Source organism: Panthera tigris, chromosome A2 (genome assembly GCF_018350195.1).
Source record: "Panthera tigris isolate Pti1 chromosome A2, P.tigris_Pti1_mat1.1, whole genome shotgun sequence".
Taxonomy (NCBI): Eukaryota; Metazoa; Chordata; class Mammalia; order Carnivora; family Felidae; genus Panthera; species Panthera tigris.
In genome coordinates, this window is record NC_056661.1 from 165,091,996 (window position 1) to 165,111,174 (window position 19,179).

The following is a 19,179-nucleotide window of genomic DNA, read 5'->3' on the forward strand; positions in this document are numbered from 1 at the left end:
CCCCCGACCCCACTTCCGTTAGCACAAACGCCCATCCTGAGGTTGCCACCGAGCAGAAGCGTTTCCCAGAGGCCCCGTCTCCCTAGGTTCCTGAGCTTGAAATCGTAAATGAAAGAAGCAGGCGGCCCCCCAACGGCACAATCCCCATTCCTAGCAGACGTCCGCGCAGGAGCAGCGAAGGAAAGTTAAGGCGAGTTAACCTAACATTTCCCAGCTTCGCTGATGCCTCCGTAGGAGCGAGCGGTTTATCCTCAGGTGAGCGTAGAAGGCACCCGGGGAAGTGACTTCCCGACCGAACTTCCAGAAGTCAGAACTTGGCGAAACTGGCATGAAGTCTAGGAATCTGCGTTCTGACAAGGACCCAAAAGCGACCGTAAAGCACATTTCTAAACTGATGGATGGCATTTCGAGAAATGCGGCCGAGGGACCGGAGGAACAGTCGTATCTGAAGAGGGACGCACACAGCTCAGGACCCGTGGAGACTGGCCCACGGAGGCCACGGGGACCGGGGGGTGAGCTCCGGGAGCCGCTCCCCTTACGGCACTTTCCTTTCCTTGCAGGGGGTAACCCTGCAGCCACACACTCAGGGTGACGCCCTGCACATTTCTGAGCTCCTTCCGGACATAGCGCCACTGCCTCCAGCACGGAGCCCTACAAACGCCCCACGTCAGCCCCGCGAAACTCTTACCTCTCTAGTCGTTAAGATGTCGGTGTTTTACTGGGGTCTCCCCTCCTCCCCCCACCAGTCCAGAAAGTGCTTTCTGGCAGAAAGCTGGACGAGGGCCGCTTCGGTGGCGCCCTCTCTCTCGGTGATGGCAGCTCTGTGCTGCCTCTGGTCCAAGGTCGGAAGTGTGTTTGCCTCACATCTGTCCGGTTTTCACGTTATGATGTGGGGGACGTCTGCCCCAACTGCTACATCGTGACCCCGGATGGCGGTTCCCTTTTGTTTACTCTCAGGCTCTTCTCTGTTTCGGATATTTTTTTGTTGCACTAGGTGTAAATCTAGGTGTAGATGTCTCTGAACTTTTCTTACTTGATGCTCCTGTATTTGTGGACTCGCATCTTTCATCGGTTCTCGAAAACTCTCGGAAATCAGCTTGACAAATACCGCCTCTCTTCCACTCTCTTTGTTCTCTCCCGCGGGCCTCCAGTCGGACACTCTTATTCTGCCCTCCTGGTTTCCGAACCTCTCAGTCTCACTGTTCCCCACCTTTCCTCTGTGTGGTATGTTCTAGGCGATCCTACCTGTCCTTAACTAAAATCCCCTCATCAGCTGTGCCATCTGTTTAACGTTTCTTTCGAGATTTTTACTACAACAATCAATTTTTAAGATAGCTTTATTGAGGTATGGTTGATACACAGAGAGCAGCACATATTCAATGTATACAGTTTGATGACTTTGGACATAGGCACACACCCATGATTCCTTCACTATTTAACAATTACATTTTAATTTTTTAAGTTTATTTATTTGAGAGAGAGAGAGAACATTCGAGCAGGGGGAGGGGCAGAGAAAGAGGGAGAGAGACTCCCAAGCAGGCTCTATGCTCAGTGCAGAGCCCGACGCAGGGCTCCACCTCACGAACTGTGAGGTCATGACCTGAGCTGAAACCAAGAGTTGGACGCTAAACCAACTGAGCCACCCAGGTGCCCCTTGCATTTTTTAAAAAGTTTTTATTTACTTTGAGAGAGAGAGAGAGAGAGAGAAAGAGAAAGAGAGAGAGAGAGAGAGAGCAAGAATCCCCAGCAGGGTCCACACTGTCAGCACAGAGCCTGATGTGGGGCTTGAACTCACAAACTGTGGAATCATGCATGGCCTGAGCCAAAATCAGGAGTTGGATGCTGAATCAACTGAGCCAACCAGGCGCCTCTACAATTGCATTTTTGAATATTCTCTTTAGTTCTTTTTTTTTGTTTTTAATAATTTTTTTTTGTTTCAAAGCAAACAAAACAAAACAAAACACTTACCGAAAAGTTTAACATGCAGCAAATTAAAACCCTTTTCTTTGCACCATTGGAGAATAAGCCTCTGAGTTGAGGCTGCATCACTGACAAGTACCTCAGTATGAACTTCCAACAAGAACTCTCTTCCTACAGATCACCTACAGTCATGAAGATAAGTCAACCTCGTGACCTTCCTTCCCTCTTGTCTGCAGACCCTGTCCCCCCGCCTGCGGGCCATCCCAGGAACGGTCATCACGGCGAGAGCGGTCAGTTTGTTTGCTCACAAGCGGCAGGATGATCCCACCGCGGTTCTGCTGCCCACGGAGATGCTCTCACCATCACACCCAGCTCTGACCTCCTGGGCCCCACCTCCCAGCAGCGTGGAAACCCTCCCACAGCGCTGGCATGCTGATGTCCCAGTTCACCGCCTGCTGCTACACGCAGCTCACACACGGCCCCCACCCCGGGGTGGCGTCCTCCTGTCCCGCCCAGGCCGGGACCCTCCATGTCGCACTGACCCCAGTGCCTCATTCTGCCAAGCTGACTCCTTACCCTAGCCTGCCAATCCGCAAGGACATACTCCTCCCCGTTTTGATCTCACTTCCCATACCGGACAGCCCTCGTAAGGAGCCTGGGTTCTGATTCTCAGATGTGGGTCAGCAAAGCCATCTCCATCTCCCCTGCCCCTGTCGGTATCACCACCGGCGTCACCTAATGGCTTGAGGATAAGACTGTTCCAGAAGAGAAGGCTGCAAAGAAGAGGACCGATACAGAGCGGCTCTCCGGTCACTATGGGGGTCTCCTGCTGGCTTCTCACTTTAACTCATTTCCTTAAACATTTCACGTAGTGTTGTTTCTGAGAATTTCAGTATCTGAGCTCCTTGGGAGGGCAATCTACAGTTTATATTTTTTCAACTCTCAATTATTGTGGTTTCTTCTCCTGTGTATTTTGTGATCTTTTTTTTTCTTCAAGTTTATTCATTTTGAGAGAGAGTGTGAGTGGGGGAGGGGCAGAGAGAGGGAGAGAGAGGATCAAAGCAGGCTCCGTGCTGTCAGTGCAGAGCCCGACGCAGGGCTCAACCTCACGAACCATGAGGTCATGACCTGAGCCGAAATCAAGAATCTGATGTATGACTGACTGAGCCACCCAGGCCCCCCCACAGTTGCTTGATCTTAAACTGTGAAAAACAGGGGAGCATAATATGAGGAAGGCCTTCCAGGATCTCTGGCTTAAACCAGGAGCCTCACGTTCATATTCTAACCACCACAGAGGCCCAAGGGCTTATTTCCTACTGGCAGTGCTAACAGGGGTACCTTCCCTCAGGGAAACCTGCCTTTCTTATACACTCACTATTTATAGCTCAGGCCCTCCCCCACCTCCCTGCTTCTTTCTTGATCCCCTGGAGATTTGTTTTAATTTCTAAAGCTCAGCAATCCAACAATTTTTTTTTTTTTTTTTTTTTTTTTGGCAAAATCTGTCTTATAGCAGGAGGGTGGGGCCCTAGACTTTTCAGTCCACGTTGACAGAAGAGTAAGGCCTCCATATTCACTTTTAACTGAAAGGGAAGCGGAACCTGTAAGATTTTCAGGGGGAGATGTAAGAAATTGTTAAATGCTCAGTAGGAGATCTTCTTAGGTTGACCATTTATACTCCTGTAATGCGACACCTGGCAGCAGCTTCATTTAAAAAGTTAAAGAAAAAACACGCGTTGGGAGCAGGGCATTCTGAGATGCTCCCCTTTGCAGTCCACGTAAGCACACGTGAGCTCCTCACAGAGCTGCTCTGTGGTTCCCCAAATGCAACTCAGGTGCAAGATGAAGGCGTCGGGACTGCCCTGGCTTAGAATCCTAGACCGCGGGAACTTGCACATCTCATAATTGTTACCTGGATTCACCTTTCACATCCCCAAACTCAGTTAAGGGAGATCCTCAAGCTCTGGCTTCCTGACAGGTGTTTAAAGATGATTCCGTTTTGTCCAGCCAGAAGCAGTGTACCAGTCAGAGAGCACTTCTGACACAAGCAAGGATGTTTTATAACACAGTTGACGTTGTAACTTCATCAGGTTTCTAGGACAAGTTAAAAAGGCAACCCAAAGTGAAATCTGTCTGTAGAGAAGAAAGGGGGTTTGTTAAACCTTTACTCACAGTACTGTGTCAAAATCTTCTCATATTAGGCGTCCAGGCTCAAGTTTTTCCAGTTAGTGACGAAAAAATTTAGAGTCTTGTCCTAGAGAAATTCATTTTTAGGTCATTCATAACTGACATAGATGTCTTCCCTTAATTATAACATAGCTACAAAGTATGTATGAGATTGTTTCATCTTTGGGTATTTGGTTTTTTGAACCATCCTTCTCAAGATCACCAGTGGGAGGGGGAGGCAGATGATCACCAGCGGAACTATCTTGAAAAACATGTTCTGAGTTAGAAATGTCACCCTCCACAGTTCAAAAATAATGCAAGGTGATTAGAGGTTCAAGCCTTTTTAAATCTGGATGTGCTGATGTGCTTTCTGATGGAGACTTCCTTATTCCAGGTTGCTTACAATGCTTGCTCGCTATCATTTTTTTGCAGCGATTACACGCAGCTGAATCAAAGTAACTTTTAAAAATTGTTTTTCGTTTTTTCTCTTTCAGATGAGTATCTGTGGCATTAATTACTAATCCAGTAAAGTTTATTTTTTCAAACCACTTATCATGAAAAACTTCAAACGTATATAAAGTTGAAAGAATTTTATGGTTAATGTAGTCTATCACTAACGTTTTGTCACATGCCCATCTCTGTTCCCATCTGGGAAGCCACCTCCAGCATGGACCGTGGCGGCTGTTTACTCAATGGGTCACAGCACCCGGTTTCTTACCTCTCCACGCTGCCCATCCGCTTTCTTGCTGTCACAGCCATCTTCCTAAAACACAAATTTTGTCAGGTCACTTCTGTTGTTAAAATCTGTCCATACTCCCTACAGCTTCAGGAAAATGTCCCAAAGTCCTCATTGCATCTGACCCTTGTTCCCCTTTGCAGCTGTTTGCTTCTTGAGCACCCGTCTCCCCCAGGACGCTCGCGGCCGCACACGCTGCTGGCAATCCTCCGTCCCTAGGAAGTCATCTGACATCTCTGAGCCTCTGCCCAGCCTTCTTTCTACTCCATGGCCCTTTCCTTCCTTTCCCTATACCCTCACCTTCACCGTCAACGAATCGACGTTTGCAGCTCGTGGGTACTTCACGACCCCATTACACCCACGTCTCCCCCATCCCCCACCTGCTGACAAGCAGACGAGGCTCCCGAAGCCCTACGCCCCTTCCTGGATATCATTCACGGCACCTCGTTTTCCGGCCGTTTTCGCTGCTCCAGGAGCGCAATCTCCCGCGGACCTCGGGCCCGGGCGCCCGGCGCGTCCGGGAAGCACCCGCAGCCGGCCTCCGGACCCGGGCTCCGACTGCCCGCCTGCTCTGGGTCAGCTCCAGCCAGCCTCTGCGAGCAAGCCCCGCCCCTGCCCGGCCCGGCCTTGACGGCGCGGCCAGCCCCGCCCACCGGCCCGCGGGCCGCCGGCCGGAAAGCGCCGCGCCAACTGCTGCAAAGTGTCGTACGACAGAACCCGGGACGGGACTACGGCCGGCAACCGCCCCCGCCGCCGCTGCAAACTCTGCGGCTGCAGGGGCCGAGCGCGGCGGCCGCCCGCCGGCTCGCCCTCCGCGCTCGCCCTGCGTTCCTGCAGGCGTCCCGGAGCCGCCGCGCCGCGGAGGCGGCCCGCGCCCGCCCTGCTGGTCGCCATCATCCCGGCGTGCACCGCGGCGGCGGGCGGGCCGGCGGCCATGTTGCGATAGTCTGTTGTTTTCTTCCTGCGGAGGAGCCGGGCCGGAGTGGCCGAGACCGCCGGCCGTCTCGCCCCCTCCCCGGTCCCGGCCCGCCGCCCCCCCGCACCCCCCCCCCCGCCGCACGTCCCCGGGCCCCGGCCGGCCGGCGGCCCACCGCCTGGCTTGGCGGGGCGACCCCGAAGGCCGGGCCCACGAGCACCATGGCGGCCGCCCTGGGAGCCGGCGGAGGAGCCGGCGCCGGAGGTACGTGGGGCGCCCCGCGCGGGGAGGACGGGCCGGGGCTCCCTCAACCCGCGTCGTCGTGCCTCCCGCGTCGCTCGACGCGCCGTGGGGGCCCGCGAGCCTCGGTGCCGCGGCTTCCGCCGTCGAGCCTGCACGCAGCTGCGGGCCTCGGCCGGCGAGGCCGGCCTGCCGGGGCCGCGAGCCGCTCGGACGGCCGTGCCGGGGAGCCGGGCTCGTCGCCGGAGGGGCTCTGCTGGCGGGCCGGGGTGGGTTTCAGGCCCGGTGCAGAGGCGCCGCTGAGGGTGGCCCCCATTGTGCGGGAGCGTGGGGGCAGTGCGGCGTTTCAGAAACCGGGGGTTGCAGAGGAGTGACCCCCGTCTCGCGGGTCGGCTACGTGCACCTCTCCGGGGCCCAATGAACGCTTGCTAGCGCGTCGTCCGCGTTTGACCGAGACCCAGCCGGGCAAGAAAGGTGTAGATACCGGATCAGTTCCTTTGGGCGGTTTCCTCGTGTTTCGCAAGCATCAGTGGTTTTGACAGGGCGCCTGACAAATTCCAGGTGAAATCACAATTTGTGGGCCGAGGCTTTTGCTTTTTCTTTTTTTTTTTTTTTCTTTTTTTTTTAATAAGGAAAAGTACTTGCAAGTGACTTCTTAATTATCGCTCGAAAGCTTCGGTGAAGGAAACCCATAGACGGTAAAGTGGAATCGGTAAAAGCATTGGATACTCGTTGAAACATCCTTCCAGCGTATTCCCTGGAGGCATTTCTTAGTACCGCCTGCTTACGACTACGCTGCAGTGTCCTGCTTAGAACTTTGGTCCAAGCATTGAGACATTTGCGTGGCAGGGTGCAAAAAACCCGCCGAGAGAGACTAAGCACAGAAATGTCACTTGGCGCAGGGGGGCTTGGTACGTGCCACTTTTCTGGAAGGTAAAGACACGTCGTGCCTGTTAGGGCCGGGGCGCTCGAGTTAAAACGTGGAGGTGCAGGGTAGGTAGGGTGTTCCTTCCTTGCTCGGTTACTTTCCGGGGTCACAGTCTTGTGTTTTGTATCGTTCTGGAAGCGTCGCCCGGGGGCTCCTGGGTCAGAGGCCCTTTCGCGAACGATGCCACCCGTTATCTGCGTGTTCTCTCGCGCACAGGGGCGTTTTGCCGAGGCGGTGCGGTGTGTCAAGGCGTTGCAGAGGTGGCTGCTGCTCTGTGTGCGGGCGTGTCCTTTCCAGTGATCCTTAGGTCCTGAGAGAGTCGATACCTACGAATACAGTCGACGTAAATCAAAGCATTTCAGCGCCCGGGATGAACTTGGGTCTCGAAAGGTCGAGACTTGCTGTCTTAGAGGAGTAGGTAGGCTTTACCTTGAGGTTCTGGAGTTTTTCCTTCCGTTTTGTCAGGGCCACCCCGTTTCCCTCCGAGGCTTCAGCCACAGCCCTTACGAGGGTTGTGAGTTGCGTGTGACTTGGCTCCTGCGGCCTCCGCACAGAAGCTGAGTGCGGTCCTCCAGGTCCCCTCGGGTTGCACTGCTCCGGCCCTCGCGCTCCGGGTCTCAGGCTCCCAGGATGCCCTCCTTACGTGAAGTAGGTCCAGCTCCTGCCTCCGAGCCTCCCTGCCTTTTATTCTTGGCAGCCTTGTTTGCCTCAGAACGTTTAGCCCGGTTGGTTATTTATTTGGTCTTTTTGCAAAAAGAAGCCTATCGGTCCCATTAAGACGGGAATGCTGTCTTTTTCACGAGCCACGCGCTCCAAGTTGCTGGCACGTTGTATACGTGCCACATAACTTGACGGCGAGTGAAGGAATGAGATGCTTTCCTCGCGAACCCTCCTGTGCCCTTTTATGGTATGAGTAGAATTCTAGTAGTGTGCAGTTTGCTTTGTTCACTTAAAAGCAGGTCCTGGGCATCTTCCCATGTCAGTAGGTGAGAGTTTTATGGATCCACCACTGATCATTTGCCTATCGATGGGCATTCCAGTTAGTTCAGCTTTCTCGCCACTAGCAAATACCGTGCTGAACGTGTGTGGACACAACTTAGTGTGCCTATGCAAATCTTTCTGGGGGGCGGATCGCTCTAAAAGTGGAAGTACTGTGTTGCAATTACATGTATTTACAATTTTGGTAGCTGCTGCGAGTTGTCCTTAACTTCCCTCAGTAGTGTGTGGGAGTATCCCGTTTCCCATACCCTAAGAATCTCTTTAATTCTGGATCATCTTGGGACAGAAAAAGAGCCTCGATGTTGTAGTCTGTATTTCTGTTTTTCTGACCTCCAGAGAAGTTAGACATCTTTTCATGTGCTATTTTTCTGTGAATTGCTTGTTTACATAATTTGTGACTTATTTTTTTAAGTCATGTTATAGATTTACTTGTTCTGAGAGAGAGAACCAGAACCAGCGGGGGAGGGGCAGAGAGAGAGGGGCACAGAGGATCCGAAGCAGGCTCTGTGCTGACGGTAGAGAGCCTGATGGGGGCTTGAACTTGCCAACTGGAGAGATGACCTGAGCCGAGGTCTGATGCCTAACTGACCCTCAGTCACCTTTTTTTAAAGTGGGTGGTTGACCTCTTCTCCTTATTGTATATTTCTCGTTCTTTGTGTATTGTATCAGAGGATTAGTAACCCTTTTTTAAAATTGTGCTTGCCCTGTAATAAATTTGTTTTAAGTGTTTTACTATATGGAACTTCAAGTTTTACTTTGTGAAATATATCACTTATTCTTTTATAAGTATTTTTTTTTCTTTTTGTAAATCTGTTTCTATGCTAAGAGTTCCTCTATGTTTTTACCATTTGATGCTTCTGGGCTTTTTTTTTTACATTTAGCTTTTATTCCATATGGAGTTTTATTTTGAGTGTCATGTGAATTTGGGGCCTATAACAGTTCTAATATGATTTGTTGACTTCTTCTCTGTCTTTTCCACCTTTTTAAGAAGTTACCATGAACAGTTTTTTGGAATTATCATTTCATTGTGTGTGTGAATATATGTGCATATGTCTTTCTGTGTGTGTTATGTATATATGTTGGCATATTTAAAAAAATTTTTTTAATGTTTATTTTTTGAGAGAGAGAGAGAGAGAGAGAATCCCAAGCAGACTCTGTGCCATCAGCCCAGAGCCCGTTGCAGGGCTTGAACTCAAAAACCATGAGATCATGACCTGAGCCGAAATCAAGAGTCAGATGCTTAACCGACTGAACCACCCTGGCACCCCTATGATGGCATATTCGTTTCCAGCTAATCCCATATGATTAGCTGTGTGCATTTAAAAAAAAAAATGTACTTCAGAATCATCAATCACATTCTGTAAAGAATTCTACTAGAATTCTTATTTAGGTTGTGTTGAGTTTATTTACATAATTCGAGAATGATTGGTATTTTTACAGTATGGGTTCTTTCATCCAGCAACAAGAGTGTCTCTGTCAAGCTGTTCTTTTTTGTCTGTTAGTCATCTGCCAAATGTTTACTGAGTACCTGCTCCTGTGCCGGGCACTGATCTAAGAGGCTGGAGTACATAGTGAATAAACCAGAGGTCCCTTCCCCTATGGAACTTACATTAAGTAAAATTTTCTTTGTATAGTTCTTTCACATTTCTTGTTAGTTTTGTTCGTAGATATTTTGTATTTGTCACTGTGGATGGTGTACTTAAAAAAATTTTTTTTTAAATATTTATTTTTGAGAGAGAGAGAGAGAGACAGTGTGAGTGGGGGAGGGGAAGAGAGAGAGAGGGAGACACAGAATCCAAAGGAGGCTCCAGGCTCTGAGCTGTCAGCACAGAGCCCGGCACAGGGTTGGAACTCATAAACCGTGAGATCACGACCTGAGCCGAAGTGGAACGCTTAACTGACTAAGCCACCCAGGTGCCCCTAAGATGGTGTAGTTTTAAAATTTTTTTTTTTTAACGTTTATTTATTTTTGAGACAGAGGGAGACAGAGCGTGAACAGGGGAGGGGCAGAGAGAGAGGGAGACACAGAATCTGAAACAGTCTCCAGGCTCTGAGCTGTCAGCACAGAGCCTGACGCGGGGCTCGAACTCACAGACCGTGAGATCATGACCTGAGCCGAAATCGGACGCTTAATTAACCGACTGAGCCACCCGGGCACCCCAGATGGTGTAGTTTTTAATCCTATTCTCACATTTGATATTGATCTGTAGAAAAGCTTTTTTAAAATGTAATTGAAGGGGCACCTGGTGGCTCAGTCGGTTGAGTGTCCAACTTTGACTCAGGTCATGATCTCGTGGTTTGTGAGTTCAAGCTCCACATTGAGCTCTCTGCTGTCGGTGCAGAGCCTGCTTCAGATCCTCTGTCCCTCTCTCTTTGCCCCTCCCCTGCTTGTGCTTTCTCAAAAATAAAAGAAAACATTTAAGATCTAATTGAATAGTATACACCTGGTTTTTTGAATCTTGTTTTACCAGTTTGGTACTTTAGATTTTCTAGTTAGACAGTCATTTCTGCAGTGTCTTTTGTTCTAATATTTATAGCTCTCATTTCTTGTCTTGTCTCAGAGGCACTCATCATTAAGCCCTCCAGTATGATGTTGAAGAGTGCGGGTGGTGACAGGCTTATCTGTCTTGTGAGCTTGTTCTGGGTTTTAAAGAGTGTTCTTTTTAATGTTTTGCCATTAGATATGTATACTGTAGGTTTGTGATACTGGTTTTTTAAGTGAAGAAGTTTGTTTTTTGAGTCTTTTAATTTTCATCAAATGCTTTTTCCTTATCTATTGAGGTGATCTGTGAGGTCCTTTCTTTAATCTCTTAATGTATTATGTTGGTAGATTTCTAGTGTTGAACCAACCTTGCATTCTTGGGCTCAAAACCTGTGTGTTTTGTTCTTTTTAATATATGGTTGGATTTCATTTTAGGATTTATGTACGAGCATAAGAAAGATTGGCTTATAGTTTTCTTCCTTTGTGTTTGTGTGTGCATTGGTGCTATCCTGTTTCTTTCTTTCTTTTTTTTTTTTTAATGAAATGCTGATTTCCTGGAACGAGTTGAGAAGTTTTCTGGGACATAATGAAAAAACCTTTGTATTAAATGTTGAAGAACTCTGTCTGCAAAGCCATTGGGATCTGGTACCTCTTTATTTTTCAGTTTCTTCTATCATTGGTCTCTTTTGCTTTTTAAAAGTCTGTGGGTCATTTTTTTTAGTTTATTTACGTAAGTAATCTTTACACTCAGCATGGGGCTTGAACTCCCTACAGTGAGATCTAGACTTGCATACCCTTCTGTCTGAGCCAGCTAGGTGCCCCTCTGTGGGTCAGTTTTGGTAGATTTTTCTGGCAAAGTACTTCTTTATGTTTTCAAATGAATTAGTGTAGGGTTCAACACTCCCATTTCTAGTGTGGTAAAGCTAAATTTTTTGACTCAGGCTTGCCCAAACAGATTTTTACTTTGTTTTTATACTTGATTGAGGATCTGGTTAGGCCTAGAATTCTAGATTTGAATTCATTTTCCTTAGATTTTTGGTGGTGTTGCTGTGTTTTCCTGGCTTCCAGTTCTGCTGTTGAAAGTGATGGCATTCTGATTCCTTTGTATGTGACCTTTTTCTCTCCCTGGAAGATTTTAACAGTTACTCCTCAGTGTTCTCAAATTTCATCAGCAAATATCTTTTTGTTGTGCTTTGCATTTGGGGGACACTTTAGTCTGGGAATCTTCAGTTTTGGGAAATTTTCTTATATATTTCTCCCTATCATTTCTCCTTTTCTCATTTAACTGGAACTTATTACTGGTTTTTGATACTTCAGTTATATACAAAACATAAGAATAACAAGACAGTTCATGGAGATGCTTTTGTGAGGATAGGCACTTTGGTAGTTCATAGAGTGAGGTGGAGGGATAGATGCCTAGGACGGGAGAAGCACAGCGGTCAGGGCAGTTCTGGGGCCTCAGCAGGCCCACAGTTGCTGGTGGCGCTTTGCTCCAGGGATGCCCCGTGTCTACAGCTACTTCGTCAGTTACTTACCGACGTAGGAATTTTGTTCTGTTCCGCCAGATGCTGTTTATCTTTTTTATTTGTATTTTTTTTGTTTTTTTAATTTTTAAAAATGTTTTATCTATTTTTGAGAGAGTGAGAGAAAACACGAATGAGCAGGGGAGGGGCGGAGAGAGAGAGGGAGACACAGAATCCGAAGCAGGCTCCAGGCTCTGAGCTGTCAGCACAGAGCCCGATGTGGGGCTTGAACTCATGAACTGCGGGATCATGACCTGAGCCGAAGTCTGACGCTTAACCCACTCAGGCACCCCCAAATGCTGTTTATCTTTAGCTGCTTTAGCTATCGCTAAATGTGGGTCCACTATTTGCCATCTTTTGATATTTTCTCCTCTTTTTTGAAAGAAGATAGAACTCTAATACTTACCTATGATTCCATTTTTAAAATGTTAACAACTAAGTCAACTAAGAAGAGATCATGTAAATCAGAGAGCATGTGTCTTGTAGACCACCAGATTGCAGCCTGTGCCTGAGTGATTCTGCCTGTGCGATTTACTGCGTTCCATAAAGTAAGTGACCTTCCTACCTAAACGTCAACGAAGTCATAGTTGCCCTTTAATATATTTTTTAAAGTTTATTTATTCTGAGCGAGAGAGAGAGTGTGTGAGCATACACATGAGCAGAGAAGGAGCAGAAAGAGGGAGAGAGAGAGAATCCCAAGCAGGCTCCATGCTGTCAACACAGAGCCCCGTGCATGGCTTGAGCTCACAAACCGTGAGATCGTGACCGGAGCAGAGATCAAGAGTCAGACGCTTAACTGACTGAGCCACCCAAGGGGCACCCCCCCCCCTTTAATATTTTCATATAGGGAATCAGAGGGTATGCTGCTATAGCTGCTTCCTCAGTCAATTGCAGAGTGCTGTACTTGGTGTTGGTAGACTTGAGTTTAAATCTGGCTTTGTGGTTCACTAACTTTGGCTAGTCTTGTTTTTCACATCTGTAAAAGGAGGATTTGCGGTTGGATTGAAGGAGAAGACAAGTGTAAAAATGCGAGCTCATTGAAGTAAAATGAATCCTGTGTTCAGCCCTTCTGTAGTGCTGGGATTATTTGAGTTTTATCAGTGAGTCGGAACAGAAGCTGTGCTAAGTGTCCCAAGTATGAAGCGTTTTAATACAGGAATTAGAGGCTTCCACAGTGGTTGGAAAGGTGCAGGTGCAACGGCTGGGAAAACTTTCTCTAGTGATCTCAGCCTAGTTGTGAGGCGCTTGCCTGGCAGTCCTGTGACCCCGCAGAGTCTTGGGGAACCTCATGGGCCTTCTCAGTCGGCTCTGCTGCAGGTATCGATCCTTAAGAAGCCACCACCGACTGTGACAGCTCCTGTGAGCCCAGGGGCAACAACGTGGTTTTCCAGAGCTCACTCGTCGTCTGACGGCCTCCCGTCTGCCCTGTGTGTGTCCTGCCTCTGCCTCCTGAGAATAGCTCCTGAGAATAACTCCTGAGAATGGCTGTGAAGCTAATTGGGACTCGGGCTTCCTGTGGGCGCCTCGCCTCGTGCAGTCCAAGCTCACGAACAGAGGCTCGGGGAGGGCACTCCTACATTTCCCCTGCACCTTTGTGGAGTGTGGGGACCACAGTCTGCACAGCAGTTGCTTGTGTCTGTGGAAGGCAGAAAAGGGACTGGCCAGGGGAGGGGGGGGGAGCTTTCTCCTTTCCTTTGACGTTTCTTCCCTTAAGTTTCACCTATTTAGCAACTGATCTTTGCCAGTTTAGAAAGTTTAACTTTTTAAAAGGAGGGTATAGACTTTTGGGAAAAGAAATAGGGTGTGATTTCCTTCACATTCCTAAGTCGTGGTGGGGACATCGGCTGGCTGAGCTCAGACCGCTGGCCCTCCTCCAGGCTGCCCAGGATGGCAGAGAATCGAGGCTCTAGCTTTTGTAGCTTGGGGAGGCAGAGCCCTGTCTTCTATCGGGACTCCTAGTGTGATTGACTTGCAGACTCAGGAAGAAATTCAGTTGCAGGACAGGCAGACAAATGGCCAGTGCGCACTACACGTAAACAGAGTACAAAGTTCATTTCAGGGAGAGCCTGTCCCGGGGCCCATATAGGTGAGAGATCTTTAAAACAATGACTACAAATTATTTTTCAATCAACATGGCATAGAGGCTCTGTCTGATTATTTTGCTTGGTTGCTCAGTTTGGTAGTTTTACTCTGTAGGGCTAACATGCTCACTTTCAAAGTTCTTCCCCCCGTCCCCCCTTTCAGTAGGTTTCGTGTCCAGCATGGAGCCCAGTGCCGGGCTTGTACTCAGGACCCTGACATCCAGACCTGAGCTGAGATCAAGAGTCGGAAGCTTAACCGACTGAGCCACCCAGGTGCCCCTCAAAGTTCTTGAACGTTACCCTGATTGTTCTTCCTAGATGGCTCAAATAAAGGGTCTAAATTTACTCACCTGTAAAATACAGAATTTTCACTATTAGTGATTTAGAATATGAACATATCCTACATGAGAATGGTGTTGAAGCAAAAGGAAGAAGGTTGAGAACCTTTGGACTAGAGCAAAGATTGGCAAATTTTGTCTGCAAAGGGCCAATGGTAAATATCTTAGGCTTTGCAGATCACATGGCTTCTGTTGCATTTACTCTGTTTTGCCCTTGTAGCCTGAAAGCAGCTCTGAACAATATGTAATTGAATTGGCGTACACTGTTTCAATAAAAGCTTGCTTGTATAAACAGGCAGCAGCCACATTTGGACAGAGAGGGGTGGCAGACCGTACTTGGCCTGTGGACTGGAATTTGCTGACCCTTGGACTAGGCAGTTGGCTAGAACCCTGTTCAAGCTAATGTTCTGTACTGTTTATAATCCAAGTCCCAGGTTCCTGGAAAAGAGGAAATAGTTAGAATGCTAAGCAAGAGAGTTGGGTTAATTATAGACCTCTCATTGCTATGTAATTGAAAATTATAAAAAATTCCGGCAGATACCTATAGCCTTGCTCTAAGAAAAAGTGACTCCCTTATGGAAATAGAATATCCAGCAGGATGTTTAATTAAATTTTTTTAAATGTTTTATTTCTTTTTGAGAGAGAGAGAGAGAGAGAGAGAGAGAGAGACAGACAGACAGACAGCATGAGCTGGAGTGAAAGAGAGACACAGAATCCGAAGCAGGCTCCAGGCTCTGAGCTGTCAGCACAGAGCCCGATGTGGGGCTCCAACTCACAAACCGTGAGATCATGACCTGAGCCGAAGTCGGACGCTTGACCGACTGAGCCACCCAGGCACCCCTAACAAGATATTTGGGTAAGGAGAGTCTCCTGGTGAGGGCATTGACCACTCTGGTCCTGCAAAGTTAATTTTCCCCTGGGGTCTTCAGGGATGCATTGTTCTTGCTTCAAAACTGGATGAATGTGGACACAATTTGTTCTCTTGGTTCTGTTCACTGTGATAGGTACAAACCGGAGCTTTAAAGAAAGGGGCTGCACGTATTCTAAAGGTACTGCATTAGGTGTGGTCTTTCCTTTGCTTCACATGCCTTTGTCCAAGCACATTGACCCAACACTGAGAGTTGTGTTTACTTCCTTTTGGGAATTCTAGTTGTTTCCCACTTCTGTTGCTGTAGCTGTAATCTCACTGCAGTACTTACAGTTTTTTTTGTTTGTTTTTGGTCTTTTTCTGTTTCCTTGGTGTCAGGGGATGAGATTGCTTTCTCCAGAAAAAGAGGCCTTTTCAACCCCAGACTTCTTTCCCCCGTGCTCCCATGGATTTACGCTAGGGCCGGGATTCCCAGCAGTGTGCCCTTTGGGACGTCACTGTTCGTAACTTCCCTCCTTTTCATCCTTGCGTTTGATCCCTTTTCCTCTTCCACGATACACACCTGCTCATGGTCACTTTGCCCTCCTCCACTGAGAAAAACAAACTTTTTCTCTATTTTAAATAGTCCCCTTCGGGCATCTGTTCCATGTTGGTGCATACGTGGCCACATCTTCTTGAGGGCGAGTCTATACCTGCATAAAGCAATAGTGTCTCAGTCCTTTGACTTCTGTCGATCTTCGTGCTGGGAGAAGCCATTTAACACAGTAAACTGTAGAGAATAGCGTGACGAACCTGTTAACCTCACAGCTGGATGAGCACTTAACATTTGGTCACATTTGCATCAGGTTTGTATTTTAACTGAACGACCTTATTACAGATAAGGCCCCCTTTATACTTTGTCGTCTCCTGTCTCTCCACGGTCACGCACACCATCAGGAATCTGGTGTATTTCCCATACATATTTCTTTCCGTATCAGTGGTGAGGTATTAAGTTAGTAGCTATACCTACGTACACGTATTCACGACCAGTATGTAGTATTCATTTTATGCCACAAAGGTTAGTCTGTGCATATGTCATTTCGTACTTTTAGTGTGCCTTTGGTTTAGCCTGGTCAGAGCGAGGCCCCTTGCCGAGCGAGTGAGGAAACAGAGGTGGATGCGCGTCGACCGTTTTGCGTGGCGTCTGCGCCGTGGCACCCCGCCGCCACCAGCCCGTTCCCACGCGCTCCTCAACAGAGGAGGCGGTCAGACGTTTGAGTCTCTGTCAGAAGTGGAAAGTTATTCATAGTTCACTTTAAAATTTCTCTTACTTTAAAAGAGACTTATTACGGAAAAAATTTCAACTGAAAAATAATCGTGTAGTTCTTCTGTGTCCGTCATCTAGTTACGGCAGTGTGGAATCACGGCCAGTTGCGTTTCATGTCTGTGCCACCTCCTTACTCCCTCCGTCCTGTGGAACGCTCCTCCCCATTCCCGTCCTCTACCCCCTGGTGCCCACCGTTCGACTTCTGTCTGTGTTAATCCGACCACTCTCGGGACCTTGTGTAGGCGTCAGACGGCATTTGTCTTTTTGAGGGTGGCTTACTTGATGTCGCGTGATGTTGTCAGGGTTCATGCGTGTTGTAGCAGGTGTAGAATTTCCTTTCTAAGACTAAATAATATTCCATTGTGTGGCCAGACCCCATTTATCCATTTACGCAGCGATGGACGCTTAGGTTGCTCCCACCCTTTGGTTATTGTGAAGAGTGCCGCCGCGGACGTGGGTGTGTAGATCTCTCTTCAGACTTGTGTTTGCAGTCTCTTGTGTGTGAACCGAGACGCTTCTCTGGTCCGTGTACTGAGAAGGGGAATCGCCACACCAGTCGTGGGAGTTAGGGCCCATCCTAACCCAGTATGACCTCAACTTAACACTTCTATCTCTAATGATCCTATTTCTTTTCTTTTCTTTTTTTTTTTCTTTTAATGCTTATTTATTTTGGGGAGAGAGAGAGAACTCTAGGGAAGAGGCAGAGGATCTGAAGCGGGCTCTGCGCTGACAGCAGGGAGCCCGACGCGGGGGCTCGAACTCACAGAGTCCCAAGATCATGACCTGAGCTGAAGTCGGACACTTAACTGACTGAGCCACCAGGTGCCCCTGTAATGGTCCTATTTCTAAATAAGGTCACATTATGAGGTTCTGGCGGGCAGGACTTTGTAGGTGACACCGTGTTTGTGATAAAAAAGAAATACGATATTTGGATTTTGTTCCTGGCACACAGCCCTGAAAACCCTTTGAATTTATTGTCTTCTGTATGCTAACAAATGACTCGCTGTTGGGGGTGGGGGGACCCTAGCTAGTTTCAGGATGGGGGCCGGTTGCCAGAAAAAAACAACCATATTTAAAGGGTTAGAATTTTCAGCCTCAGCCTCATTTCCTGAGAGGTAGGAGAGGGAGTGGATGTCGAGTCAGTCATCATTGGTCAGTGGTTTAAGTCATGCCTGTGTAATGAGACCTCCATAGAAATCCCTCCGTGAAGACATCTGGGATAGCTTCCCACATCCCCGTGCTGGGGACAGTGGCATACCCTTACTGTGCGGACAGAGGCTTTTGCACTTGAACCCTTCCCAGCCTTGTCCTTAATCCCACTGTTCGTTTTTATCCTTTAAACTGTCGTAGTAAGTACCAGGTGTTCCTGGGTTCTGTGATGGAAGTTCTGTAAGTTGTTCAGTCGAATTACTTAATTTAGGGGAAGGGTGATTGTGGGACCCTCTGAATTTGTAGTTGTGCAACAGATGTGTGGGGTAGCCTGGGCATCCCATTTGCAGCTGGGCAATCTTGTGAGACTGAGCCCTTACCTGTGTGCTAACTCCGGATTATTAGGATCAGAATGGAATGGGATCGTTCAGCCTTCACATAGTGTCTGAGAGTCAGAGATGTCTCAGTCCTGTACGGTCAGCAAGTCAGACTTCCTTTTAGTAATTACAAAGGTTGGCTGGTATGTAATGGGACCCATGCAGCATTTAAATTTTTTTCTTTTTTTTTACATTTTATTTATTTTTGATAGAGACAGAGCACAAGTCGGGGAGGGGCAGAGAGATGGAGGCACAGTATCTGAAGCAGGCTCCAGGCTCTGAGCTGTCAGCACAGAACTCGACGCGGGGCTCGAACCCACAGACCGCAAGATCATGACCTGAGCCGAAGTCGGCCGCCCAACCGACTGAGCCACCCAGGCGCCCCACCCATGCAGCATTTTAAAGACTGAACTCCTTACCTTCTCCTCGTCCCACTCCCAAAATAAACCAGCACATTTACCAGTCAGTTCACATCCCACTAATACTCTGGATTCAGAATCCTGATGTTTTCTTTGACTTCTCTTCTGTCCCTGTCATTTGGTCCACAGGACCCGGACTCGGACAGATTCTGGTTAGTCATTGTCTTATTCTCCCACCTCTTCTCTCCTATGATGCTACAGGACTTTTCCCTTACTTCTTGGTTTGCAATTCTGTGTCGTTCAGGCCATTGTTTATCTTCTGTCTCTTCAGTCATTGCTTCTTTGTTGTTGCCAGATAATCTTTCCAAGCTGCAGTCATGTTGCGTGTTGAGTGTAGATTTCTCACGTCGATTCTTCAGTAATGCCCCAAATCTACCTTCTCAGCATTTATTTTTCCTGCTGCTTCTCTCAGTGAATGGTGTTTCAGACGTACTGACCTCGAACTACTCGTGGTCTCCTGGGCTTGCCCAGCACTTTTCGGCCTGTGTGCCGTTTCCCCTGTATTGTCCGCCTGCTTGTCGGAAATCTGGGCATCGCTCAGCCTTTCTGTCAGTTGTTGCCTAGTGCGTGACACCAGGCTTCACTCTCCTCGGCCCCTGTCATGCTGTGTGTATTTTTGGGGGGCTGGGGAGGGCTGGCAGTTACCCTCAAAATATCTCCTGCGTTGAAGAAATTTTTACTTGAATTTCAGTCATTCCATTGATTCTTACTTGAGTGGTTTTTTCTGATAAATT

The 19,179-nt window shown here is 48.2% G+C and overlaps 2 protein-coding genes across 7 annotated transcripts in view; one reads left to right on the forward strand and one right to left on the reverse strand.

Moving 5' to 3' along the window:
* Positions 1–5,417, reverse strand: part of CNPY1 (canopy FGF signaling regulator 1) — a 93,935-nt gene extending 88,518 nt beyond the window's left edge. For 3 of the 5 annotated variants that reach the window (XM_042976243.1, XM_042976238.1, XM_042976220.1), the window contains exons 1-3: positions 5,263–5,417; positions 4,802–4,846; positions 4,090–4,171 (exon numbers count right to left, since the gene is read on the reverse strand). The gene's annotated coding sequence lies outside the window, so the exon portion shown is untranslated. The other 2 variants (XM_042976226.1, XM_042976233.1) reach the window with 2 other exon arrangements.
* Positions 5,418–5,882: 465 nt separating this feature from the next.
* RBM33 (RNA binding motif protein 33) overlaps positions 5,883–19,179 on the forward strand; it is a 134,514-nt gene continuing 121,217 nt past the window's right edge. For both annotated transcript variants that reach the window (XM_042976261.1, XM_042976270.1), the window contains exon 1: positions 5,883–5,999. In XM_042976261.1, the coding sequence (XP_042832195.1) occupies positions 5,957–5,999 (43 nt within the window). In that variant the 5' untranslated portion in view covers positions 5,883–5,956. The remainder of the gene's footprint in view (positions 6,000–19,179) is intronic.